Source organism: Mytilus galloprovincialis, chromosome 13 (assembly GCF_965363235.1).
Source record: "Mytilus galloprovincialis chromosome 13, xbMytGall1.hap1.1, whole genome shotgun sequence".
Lineage (NCBI taxonomy): Eukaryota > Metazoa > Mollusca > Bivalvia > Mytilida > Mytilidae > Mytilus > Mytilus galloprovincialis.
In genome coordinates, this window is record NC_134850.1 from 52,531,618 (window position 1) to 52,545,238 (window position 13,621).

The 13,621-nt window shown below is 32.8% G+C and overlaps 1 protein-coding gene across 2 annotated transcripts; it reads left to right on the forward strand.

Annotated features, from left to right (window-relative positions):
* Positions 1–4,586: 4,586 nt before the first annotated feature.
* Positions 4,587–9,391, forward strand: LOC143057113 (uncharacterized). Of its 2 annotated transcripts, none has more exons than XM_076230352.1 (2): positions 4,587–4,687; positions 4,919–9,391. In XM_076230352.1, exon 2 carries the CDS (start codon positions 6,988–6,990, stop codon positions 7,606–7,608), a length of 621 nt encoding a protein of 206 aa, XP_076086467.1. In that variant the 5' UTR covers positions 4,587–4,687; positions 4,919–6,987; the 3' UTR covers positions 7,609–9,391. Both variants share the same exon structure in this region, with proteins under 2 accessions (XP_076086467.1, XP_076086468.1).
* The last annotated feature ends 4,230 nt before the right edge of the window (positions 9,392–13,621 follow it).

The following is a 13,621-nucleotide window of genomic DNA, read 5'->3' on the forward strand; positions in this document are numbered from 1 at the left end:
TGTATATCACATATGAATATACGGTCAATGCAATTTGACTGCTCAAATATCACAGCTGCAGTATATAATTCTTTATGACCAAATTACAGTATCAACAGTATCAACAGTAAACTTCAAAATACTTATATTTATTGTTCTGTAATAAACAAGTAGATAAAATCTGGGCTTAAGTTTGTTACACATAAGAGTTTTATGAACCTTTGGGAAGAAGCTTTTTAATGTCAAGCAAACCTTTGAAAATATTTTTTTTTTTCTATTTTTATACGACCGCAAAACATACATTTATCTAGTTTCAGGACAATAAGTTGTGTATACGTATTTCAGTTACTCTGAAATTGTACCACAATGTTCATACCATTAAGTAGAAGGTGGGGATTTATTTTTAGGGTTATGGGGAAAACAGTCGAGGAATTAAGGGCTAAAAAGGGGCCAAAACAAGCATTTTTGAGTTTCGGGACAATAACTTATGTTTAACTGTACATTATGGATCTCTCTGACATTGTACCACAAGGTTCTATATAATGAAGGGAAGGCTTGGTGTCAGTTTCTGTTAATATCTTTGAACATTTAGGAATAAGGGGCCAAAAAGAAGCATTTTTTTAGTTTACAGACAATAACTTATTTTTAAGTGTACAGATATCTCTGATATTACACTACAAGGTTTCTTACTACAAAAGAAAGCTGGAATTGAGTTTTGGGGTTCTTGCTGCAAGGGGGATTTCAATAAGAAAGGGGCAAAAAAGGGGCCCAAAGAAGCATTTTTGTAGTTTTCAGTCAATAACTTGTGTTTAGGTGTATAAATCTCTCTGAAATTATACCACAAGGTTCCATACTACAAAGGGATGGTTATAGGGGATAATGGATCAAATCATTAAGCAATTAGAGGCAAAAAAGGGGGGGACAATGTTTTGTTTTGGTTAAAAGACAATTTAGACAATTTAAAAGCAGTGTAAGGGAGGTAATCCAATTCCAATTTAAAAATTTAAAGAATACTGTTTTATATATGTTTGATTACTTGATTACCTCCCTTATACTGCTTGAAAATTATGTTAAAGGAAGTGATAATTGACTTGAGATGGTCCCACTTCAGGTTAAAGTTTTTGGTCAAGGTAGTACCGATGAAGTTGAAGTCCAATCAACTTGAAACTTAGTACACATGTTCCATATGATATGATCTTTGGATCATCTTTCTATCTGAAATGCCAAATAATATTTGTATGCCCCATTGATTATGCCCCATTTATGGGTATTATGTTTTCTGGTCTGTGCGTACGGATGGGGCATCCGTGTTCTATGGACACATTCTTGTTTACCCCTATTTCACAGTCCACTGAACATAGAAAAAAATAATGTGAATGTGGTATTCTGTACTATTGACACATTCTTGTTTACAGTTATAATTTACAGAAGCTTGATATTTAAAAGTGATAATGATACAAGTTTCTTGAAATTTTAATGATATCATAATTATTGAACCAGTGCATGTATATATATTTAATTGAAGTCTTGCATGCACGTTTAAGTCTTGCCTAGCTAGACAGAGTCAAAAAGCGAGACATAGTTTATGCTGTAACCTGTGTCTGCAGTGGTTGCATTGTCATCAATGTATAAGTTTGTGATTAGGTCTAGTTTATGGTAAACCACAAGTGATGGGTCAATGGGACTTCAAAACTTTTGCTTAGGTCAATGATATTTGGTATGTAGTTGTATAAGCATTAGGATATCTCATTTCCATGGAAATTATTTGGCTCCACCCCTTAGGTATGGTCTAATGACTTTGAAACTTTTGATTAGTTTACATGTATTAGTTTGTGATTAGATTAGTTGGCGTCCATTGTCGGTCGTTGTGAACTTTTACAAAAATTGTCTCCCCATAAACTACTAGGCCAAATTTAATAAGACTTGGCCACAATCATCATTGGGGTATCTAGTTTTTAAAATGTGTCGGGTGACCCAGCCAACCAACCAAGATGGCCACCATGGCTAAAAATAGAACATAGGAGGAAACTGTAAATTTTGGCTTATATCTCTGAAATCAAAGCATTTAAAGCGTAACCGACATAGTAAAACTGTTAATCAGGTCAAGATCTATCTGCCCTAAAATTTTCAGATGAATCAAACAACTTATTGTTGGGTTGCTGCCCTGAGTTATTGCCCTTTATAGTCAATTTTGAAGAAAAAAATCTTAACTTTTAGTAATCTTTTACAAAAATCTCCTCTGAAACTACTGAGACAAATTTAACCAAACTTGTCCACAATCATCATTAGGTACTAAGTTTAAAAAATGTGTCTGATGACCCTGCCCGCGAACCAAGATGGTCGACATGGCTAAAAATAGTACATAGGGTAAAATACAGTTATTGCCCTTTATAGTTAATTTTTAACAATTTTCATTAATTTTGTACATTTTTGTAAATTTTTACAAAATATTCTTCCTCTGTAACTACTGGGCCAAAATTCATTATAGATTGAGATAACTGTAAGCAGCAAGAATGTTCAGTAAAGTAAGATCTACAAACACATCTAATTGCAAGCAGCAAGAATGTTCAGTAAAGTAAGATGTACAAACACATCACTAAAACACAATTTTGTCATGAATCCATCTCTGTCCTTAGTCAACTTTCCATTTCTGTGTAGCATCATCCCAGCGGCACCAGCATATGAAGTATATGTGTCTCAATTGATACATTACTCTAGAGCTAGCTCAAAGTACGTTTTTGTTGAACCAGGAATATTGCTTTCTCAAAAGTTGCTAAGGCAGGGTTATGAATCAATCAAATTAAGGTCATCACTCAAGAAATTTTACAGTCACCATCATGAGCTGATTGACCATTAGTGGAGTTTTTAGTGGAGTTCATGTTGTTTCTTAATTATTATTTATATCTGTTGAGGTAAATGTCCTTTGGTTTTGTGAGTCTTTGTTTACGCCTTGGTTTTGATTGTTATTGTCTTGTTCAATATGCACATAGACCAAGGTGAGTGACACAGGCTCTTTACTCAGCCTCTAGTTAAAAAAAATTAAAATAATATATGCACATAGTAATTTCTGAATTAACAGTATACAAAATGATCATTTTTTGAAATCATAATGTCACCAGTGAGTTAAACTTGTAAATTTTACAACTAATTTTCTTGTTTTGATAACAGGAGAAAAGTCAGTAACTGCCAATCCACCAACCAAAAGAATAAATATGTTGAAAGCAACAGAAACCATGGGTTTGTATTATTTTAAAAAAAGTGTGGTTATGTTTTAAAAAAAAGTATTGGAATACAGGGGTTAACTTCCTTCCAATCTGTTCGGCCCAGCCACTTCTAACTCTTTTTCCTCTTTTTTTTGGCTTAAAAGACCAAGTGAGCTTTTGACATCTCTTTATTCTACTGTCTTACAAACTTGAAATGCATAGTTCTTAGGATATCTAGTATGAATTAATAATTATTTTCATTCCTGACAGTCTCCAAAGATGGGTACTATAGCAACAGATATATCATATACAACAAATAACCAGAAAAAAGTATTATTTCTTTGCTTGAAATTTTTAATAAATTCCATGTTTAATCTGTATTATAAAGTTTTGAGCGGAGCAGTACACTATCCATACAATGATATTTTGTATAGATAGTGTTGTACGCTGCACAGTACATTCTATTGAAAATGTGACATTTTCTTTGTAATAGAATTGTTCTGCACTGCACAGAACATTAAAATACAGAATATACATGGAATTTATTAAAATTTCAATCACAAGAATCAATGCAAATTCCATATCAAAAAATAATTTATGAGTGAGTGAGTGAAGTTGAAATAATAGCCTGTTATGTCATTCAGATCTCATTGGCATTTTGATATATCATTTCCATAGAGATAATTTGGCTCTGCCCCCCTCAGTCATGGTCTATTGACTTTGAAATTTTTTATTTGTTAACATGTACTAGTCTGTGATTAGGTCAGTTTAAGGGGAACCATTAATAGTAGGCCAATGTTGATTGGTATTCAGTTGTATAAGCAGCAGCATGTCTCATTTTCATGGAGAATATTTGGCCCGGCCCCTCAGTCATGGTCTATTGATTTTGAAACTTGCTTAGTTTACATGTATTATTTTGTGATTAGATCAGTTTAAGATGAACTGCTATTATGTCAAGTCAACAATATTTGGTATGCAAATTCATTTGCAATAATCATTTTCATGGAGATTATATAGCCCCCACCCCCTCTTTATGGTTCATCAACTTTGAAAGTTTTACATATTTACAAGTTAATATTTGTTTAGGGAAGGACTTATAATCAGTCAAAGCTTTTTGTTATGCAGTTGTATAAGCATTGACACATCTCATTTACATATAATAGTTTAGCCATGTTAGCCATGTACCTCAGTCATGGTTCATTTTAATATTTGCATAACTTATGTAACATTAAAGATTAAGGTACTTTTTGGTGAAGTTGAAATCCAATCAACTTGAAACTTAGTACACATGTTCCCTATGATATGATCTTTCTGATTTTAGAGTTTTTCAGAGGTGATATGACCTACGAGCCATTGATTTCTTCTGTAAATTACTAATATTATTATATTAATATCTACATTGTAGGACAATTATCTAAAATATTGCCATTGGACGTTAAGCAACCAACAATCAATCAAAAATCAAAAATCAAAAAAAGATAAAAGAGGAAAAGTTGGAGATAAAGGTAATTAGTGAGAGTTATTTAGCACTAATAATCAGTAAGCACTTTTTTTTCATCAACATTATATATATAGTGAAAAGGCAGAAGTAAAAGATATATCAGTAGTTTTGCTTACCACAGTAAATTCAGAAATTATTGTACGTATTAAATTTAAGTTTTTTGAAGAATGAACTCAATTTTAACAGTTACTTTTCAAACAGAAAGTTGATTTTAATAGGGTTTATTTATTTTCAGGTGAATTTACAGCTTATCCTATCATCAAAGCCGACCAACACATAATTTTGAAAAGGAAATAGGTTTACTTTGTAATTAGCATAGTTTTATTATGGTGTTAGATTTTGGGCATTATGTTTTCTGGTCTGTGCCTTCATCCGTCCTTTTGTTTGTCCGTTCGTCCATCTGTCCCGCTTTAGGTTAAAGTTTTTGGTTGTTGTAGTTTTTGATGAAGTTAAAGTCCAATCTACTTGAAACTTAGTAAACATCCCTATGATATGATCTTTCTAATTTTAATGACAAATTAGAGATTTTATCCCATTTTCATGGTCCACTGAACATAGAAAATGATAGTGCGAGTGGGGCATCCGTGTACTTGGGACACATTATTGTTCAATGAGAAAATTTGTAATGTTCAAGATGTATCAGCTGAAATCTAAGTAATGGTACAGCAGTTTAAGATTGTAACACAGTGTAGTTTTTGATTGTCTTTTAAAGTATTACTTGATTTATTTAACTTGACTGGGAGGAGTTAAACAGTTGGCTCATTATAGACCAGTCCATCTATAGATAGGTGTTTTGAGATAAAGAAAATTAAAATTGAAATTAATTAACAAATCTTACAGTTGAGAACAATAAAGTAACTCAATTCCTGTATTCATAAGCGAACACTAAAATAAATAAAAGGTTGAAATTAAACTTGGGCAAAAAGAATGTGAAAGTATAAATTAAAAATTTCCTGAGAGTCCAATAATGCTGATGCTCTATTTCATTGTCAAATATTGGACTTTTCTATCAAGTCCTATTTTTAATTTTTTCTTGTCAGAAATTATCTCCCTTTCTCAAATTAACTAAACCAGAGAACAACAATACATATTTTGTGCACAAATGAGATTTGATATGGGATGCTAGGTGTAAGTTTTGATTTACCATTACAATTTTTGGGATTGGTCGAGAAAGAGAATGGTCTTAGACACATGGTATTTAATTCTGAATATAGTAAAATGGGTCTTTCATAAAATGAGCCTAAACTTGCATTAACTTTGGTTAGTGCAAAAAACTACAAACAAAGGTTCCTGGTCCATTCCCCGTTCCAGGAGAAAATTTCATGGACTAAATTTTTGGCTCTCTCTTGACATTTTTTTGGAGTATGATCTTTAGAAATCATGATGGTCAGTCAGAAGGGGACAATAAATGGCTGCCTCTTCCTAAGATAGTGCAATAATCTCTTGCACGTAAAAGACACGCTTGTAGATTTCAAAAAAGAGCAGACTAATGCCACTTAAAGGCAGCACTTACACCATCAAAGTGGAAAGAGATTAATATAAGTTGTAAAAAATTGTTTCCCAATCAACATTAAATAAATATGTTTACACTAAACTAGCATACTTTGATTTTTAAAATGAGTAATAAAAATATACAAAATTTGAATAGAATCACCCCTTTTCAGAAAAAAGATTGAAATGAAAATATAGTAAAATTTGAATGCACTAGAAACTTGAGAGTCAGTGCTGATTCAAGCTTATAGACTATCAGAGAAAAAATTTAAAAAAATAATATCAATTTGATTAAATTTTAGTGGAATAGTACTACCAGCAGTATGTCTGAACAATTTATGAATATATATCAAAAATGGGTACCTTAATCAAGTGAACTTTTTAAGGATTATGGTCTGTTCCTCAGTTTCTAAGCAATATCGATATGTCATTTATTTTCAGGCCCGTAGCTAAGAATTTCCAAGGGAGACTCATGAACTGGACTTTAACAGTCACAATTTGAACAAAACTTTGACTTTAACAGTGCTTATTTGATTTCAAGGGGGGGTTCATCCGAACCCCTTGAACCCCCCTGGCTACTGGTATGATTTTTGTGCCCGCCTACTATAGAAAAAAAGTAAAACAAAAAAAACTTCTCAAGGTTTCAATTAAAAAGGGATATCAACCAAGAGAACGAAAGGAGGGGAAGTAAATACCTAATAAAAGAAGAGAGGCATCATGTTTTCTTGTTATTGGTCAGACAGACATTCTGTTTGTTATTTGTTGGTGTCCTTTATCAGGTTGAAGTTTTGTTCAATGTTGTTTTGACTAATCATGGGAATGAGGTATTGTAAATCTAGTTCATTCACTGGTTCATTCACTGGTACATTCACTGGTACATTCACTAGTACATTCACTGGAACATTTACTGGTACATTCACTGGTACATTCACTGGTACATTCACCAGTACATTCACTGGTACGTTCAATTGGTACATTCACTGGAACATTCAATTGGTACATTCACTGGTACAGTTACTGGTTCATTCACTGGTACAGTTACTGTTACATTCAATGGTACATTCACTGGTACATTCACTGGTACATTCACTGGTACATTCACTGGTACATTCAATTGGTACATTCACTGGTACATTCACTGGTACATTCACTAGTACATTCACTGGAACATTTACTGGTACATTCACTGGTACATGCACTAATACATTCACTGGTACATTTACTGGTACATTTACAGGTACATTCACTTGTACATTCACTGGTACATTCACTAGTACATTCACTGGTACATTCAATTGGTACATTCACTGGTACATTCAATTGGTACATTCACTAGTACATTCACTGGTACACACGCTGGTTCATTTACTGTTACATTCACTGGTTCATTTACTGGTTCATCCACTGGTACATTCACTGGTACAGTTACTGTAACATCCAATGGTACATTTACTGCTACATTCAATGGTACAGTTACTGGTACATTCACTGGTACATTTACTGGTACATTCGCTGGTACAGTTTGGTACATTTACTGGTACATTCACTGTTACAATTACTGGTTCATTCACTGGTACATTCACTGGTACATTTACTGGTACATTCACTGGTACATTCACTAGTACATTAACTGGTACATTCCCTGGTACAGTTACTGGTACATTCACTGGTACAGTTACTGGTACATTCACTGGTTCATTTACTGGTACATTCACTGGTACATTCACTGGTACATTCACTGGTACATTCTCTAGTACATTCACTGGTACATTCACTGTTTCAAATTAGTTTTTTGTTAAGGCATCAGGTGATCTGTTGTATTGATCACACATGACTTCCAATAATTATTATAGCCATTGAACCTATTATATTTATCACACATGATTTTGTATTCTTTAAAAGAACTACCATTTGTAAGGATCACACATGACTTCCAATCCTTAGCAGTGCCAAACTTATTGTCTTAATCACTTGTGACTTTGCATCCTTGGCATGAACTACCTTTTTCAAATATCACACATGACTTCTTATCCTTAGCAGTGCCGAACCTATTGTCTTAAATCACTTGTGACTCTGCATCCTTGGCACGAACTACCTTTTGCATTGATCACACATGAATTCCAAATAGCTAAACAACGCCATATTCTGTATGTATGTGCATATTCCAAGTCAGGAGCCTATAATTCAGTGGTTGTTGTTTGTTGCTGTGTTACATATTTTTTTTTGTTCATTTTTTTTGTACATTAATAAGGCTGTTAGTAATCTCTTTTGGATTGTTTTAAATTTGTGATTTCATAGCCTTTTAAAGCTGACAATGTGGTATGGGCTTTGCTTATAGTTGAAGGCCGTACCATGACCTATAGCCGTTAATTTCGGTGTCATTTAGTCTCTTGTGGAGAGTTGTCTCATTGCCAATCATACCAAATCTTTTTTTATATTTTCATTGATCACACATAACTTCAAATTCTTAGCAGACCTGACCTATTGTTAATATTTGGTTGATTTAATATTTGGTATGATTTAAAATAATCTGTTGCATCGATCCGTCTGTCCGTCTTTCAGAAATTAGTTAAAACTCATCAATTTTTACTTGGGTTCTATGAAAGGGTATGATTTAATATTTGGTCTTCAGAAAAGAGGTTGTCCTGAATATGCATGCCACTGGACATTAAGAAACCAAAAATCAATCAATCAGAAAAGGGGAACACTGATACCAAACTGATATTTCAACTTATTATTGATAAAGTCAAAAACAATCTGACAAGGCCAAAACTGATGGAAAGACCAACAGTTCAACACACAAAACAGCAAAACAAACTTAAGACTGAGCATTGTGAGCATTTTCAATACAACCTAAAACCAGGGGTCATCTCCTGTGCTATGGAAGGATAAGCAGATCCTAGTCAACATGTGACCTCTGTTGTGTCGCTCATGTAAGAACAATTTCGGTGATAAGTCGTATTTGGAAGGTGACATTTAGGAAAAGATCACGAGATTGAAGTTACGACAATTTGTACATATCATTCAACAACTGTTTTATGTTTTAAAAAAGATTTGCCTAAACATTTAGTCATCATGGTTTATCGACATGGTTAAAATTGTATTAAAAGGCCGAACGTATTCAGTTATGGGTCATTGACTCAACGTTTTCATAGTTCAGATGCGCCAAAAAGTAAGAATGTCTTGCTCCATGTCAGACAACCCTGTGTTTCTCACAAGGGTCATATTCTGGAATGGGAGAAAGGTATATATATATATTATATAGTCTCTTCAAATGACAGATGATTTAGGAAATTCTAAAACTCTATAAAAATTATTTTGGTATCTTTTAACTTTTGGCGAAACAAATTCATTTATATGGATACAAAAAATAATTTGCAGAACAGGATGCAACCCTCTGGCGCACCATGAAAAGTCGTAAGGTTGCAAGTCACTGGCGTAGATGGAATAAGCTCGTAAACTTGACCTGCTGCAAATAAAGTCTTGCTTCTGGCACATTTTTAGTTAAAAATTATTGTTCGTTTGTCATTTGAGAAGGGACATCTTATAATATTCAATGTTTATTTTATGTTTTAAAAAAGATTTGCCTAAACATTTAGTCATCATGGTTTGTCGACATGGTTAGAATTTTATATGGTTAGTGTAAGGAAAACTAATCATGTCAAATCAAGTATATTAGATATATAGTAGATTTATAGTATCCATTGTATCCATTGTATTAAAAGGCCGAACATATTCAGTTATTGGTCAATGGAGCCCTGTAATTTAAACTGGTATTTAAAAAAAAATCTTCAAACTGCAAAGCCAGGACGGAAGCCGGAGTTACTGGAAACAAGTGATGACAGGAAAATGAGTAACTCATTCTATGTTTTTTCATTTATGCCTTCTGGGGAAACTGTCCTTAACTTTCTTATCCAAAATCTTTCCCGAGTGACTCTGTTGACCTTCGACCCACCTTCGTTGTGGTCTATGATTGTGATGGTAAGGTTTTTGAGATCAGCTTGGGCCTGCCCAGGTGATCTAAAATGGCAACTTATGGGTAGGTAGGGCTTGTAAGTAGTCACTTCGGTGACCATTCATGCGTTTGTTGAATGGCTGCTCTGTCTCGCCAACATACTGCATGCCACATGGACACTGAAGGAGGTATACAACATTCTTGGTTTTGCAAGTTACATTGCAAAATATAGTGTACAAATACCCAGTCGAGTGGCAAGTAAATGTTTGAGTATTTAGTATTTGTTGACAAGTCAGACATGGTCTGTTACCACATGACTTGCACCATCCTGCAATTGAACAGCTTTTATTTGAGGAGACGTATATATGACAAGTGCACTGTTGTCATTCAGTACATTATGACAACTGTTGTTAGCTGGAGGAATCCTTATATTTCCAATGGGCCGTTTCCAATTGGTCATAACGGTTTCCCTGAAATGATTGAAATTAAACTTGAGGGATGACTAGGAAAGTCATAATGACTGAGTTGGGCAGATCAACAGTAAAATAACAATATCTATCAATAGATGTGTCACTGGAAATTGCTTCTCGATGATACTGTAAATTCAGAAATTAGAAAATTGAAAACAACACGTTAAATAATTTCTTGCGTCCAAAGCGCTTTTCTGGATTTGCCTTCATCAGGAACACTCAAAGCCAAACATTTGAAATATAAAGATGTATAAGTACCACATGCATTTACTTTTAGATTCTAGACCAAAATGCAATTTAAATTTTGAGATATTGAGAAAAATCCAGGAATACAAATGTTTGAGGAACCACCAATTTTAGCAGTCCTACTATTATTAACTCTGTCTCTCCATCTAATATTTCTATGACATACATTGTTATTACAATAACCAAATGACCCTTTCATGAAATCAAGAGATATGAGTTATAAATATAGAGAAATATAATTGCTTGTTGATTATGGTTGAAAGAAGTATATTTACAGTGCTGCAAAACAGATATTATAAGGTACATAATGGTTTGTATCAAATCTGAACTTTTTTGTTCCCATGGTTACGAAAAGCAGATCTAGTGTTAACTATCTAACTGTTGAGTCTATAATTCAAACTCTATCATTTATATGTATCCAATACCTAGAAATCCATGTATGTGATGCTGATTCTATATTAATTCAGCAATTTCAGATCAGTTGCTAGGGCTTTTTTTATGTTGCTATGGTCTTTCAGCCATTTAAATTAAAGCTAATTTTTTATCATTTTCAAACAAATTATAAGTTTTGTTGTCTGTTAAATTACATTAATATAAAAAATAGCAAACATCTTGATAATGAACAAGTATTGTGTTTTGTCATTTTTATGAATTTTACCAATTTTAGTTGCCATGGTAACAAAAAATTAAAAAAAAGAACAGAACTTTTTTTGTGTTTTTAATAATTCAATATATGAACTTTAAGATGCAATCATTGTTTATAATGAACTTATCTGCCCAATTTTACTTGATTTAAAATATGATATTTAAGCTATTTTCAGAAAATGTGAAAATACAGATTTTTGCACCTTTTTGAATACCATTTTAGCCTTATATCCAAAAATAATTCACAACCTCAACATCAAAATATAAACTTCAAATAATGCTTAACTATATGTTGAAATTTTTTTTTTTTCTTTAAATTGTCTTTATCATAAAATTGCTGCAACCAAAAAGTAGACATTTTCCAATTTTCATGTCCGATTTCATCATAAATTCCTCAAAAAAATGGCTGCATGTTTTCATAGCAACCGTTCAACAAAATTAAGAAAATTAGCTTGCAAACTTTATTTCAATCTTAGCTTATATAAAAGAATAAAGCAGTTCTGAAACATACACAAATCATCCCCTGCCTGGATCTTACAAATAGCTGTACTTAAGATGTCACTTTCAAATTGTGGGGAGTAGGGTGGAATGTGAATTTGCTGACTAAGGATTTTTTCAATGGTATATCATTCCCACATTAAGCAGTGCTGATATTGGTATTATAGCTTGTTAACATATACATGTATTGATTTATTTGGACCCTCTTAAAGCCTTTAATTTTAAACAGCATATCAATTTTAATTTATATTGTTGAAATTCAGCTTCTAGACCATAAATGCTGATACATGTATCCTCAATTTTTAATACTGGTAATTTTTTAATACAATCTGTTTAATCGGGTGTAATCCTTTGAAATCTGCAAATCAAAAGATTTCCCTCTGAGGAAAATTCTTCAGCGGGAGATTGACTGTGGACCTGGTATTTCAGATAATGATCTCCCTCTGAGGAAAGTTCTTCAGGGGGAGGGGGGAGATTATAACTCTTAAATAGATATAGGAAGATGTGGTATCTGTACCAATGAGACAACTCTCAATCCAAGTCACAATTTATAAAAGTAAACCATTATAGGTCAAGGTACGGTCTGTAACAGCAAACTATAAAGGGCCCCAAAAACCAACGATCTAATCTATATAAAACGAGAAACAAGAAACACTTATGAACCACATAAACAGACAAAAATTAACAACTACTGAACATCAGATTCCTGACTTAGGACAGGTGCAAACTATTGCAGCGGGTTTAAACATTTTAGTGGTACCAAACCTTCTCCCTTTTCTGAAACAATATAACATCACAACATAGAAAGTCATACTATAAAATATCAATTGGAATAGTTAACCCTATTCCTGATAAAAAGAAATTAATGTTGTGCAAATTTTCTATGAATAAACAAACATATGTTAAAGACCTATCTTACCAATGTTGTTGATTGCTTTGTCCATACAAAATATAATTATTTTTTGTGTAACAATTTTCTAATCAAGCTCTTATATGGGGTGTTCAGTAACCATTAGTAACAATTATGGCAACGAAAACTATCTTAATGTGCCTGTCCAAAGTCACCAACTTAAGGTTCAGCGTAATGGTTGGTAGCTTTTGAATTACGTAGCCAATACATTTGAGAAATCCAATTAAGGAGGCCCAAGGGTACAAAAATTTCAGCAAAAATTTAAACATTTTTTTTATTACAAATTTTATTTATTACACTTTGAGTTGTTGCTTTATGATATATACAAAAATCAACCCCAAAAATCTATTCGTTTTGGTCCCAGATGACTTTTAAAATGTTGATATCATTGAAAAAGCTCCAAATTATCTCTTTTTTCCATTAAAATTGAAATATCTTTTTAACTCATTGGGTGCTGTCCTATATTTTTTATAATTTTTCAAATAAGCTGTACTTAAACTAAACAATCGTAAAATTTAAGTGATTTCTGTAATTTAGATCTTTTTTTATTTCGATATAACCTCTATTTCTCTTAGTAGTTTAACAGAAAAAAAGTACCTTAACAAAACTGCATGCTTCTTTCAAAGGCAGATAGTGAGCTTAAATGAATGGTGACCCCATTTTTTTATTTTGTTTTTCTATTAAGTATATGATAAAATAAAGAAATGGATTTATTCCCGCGAG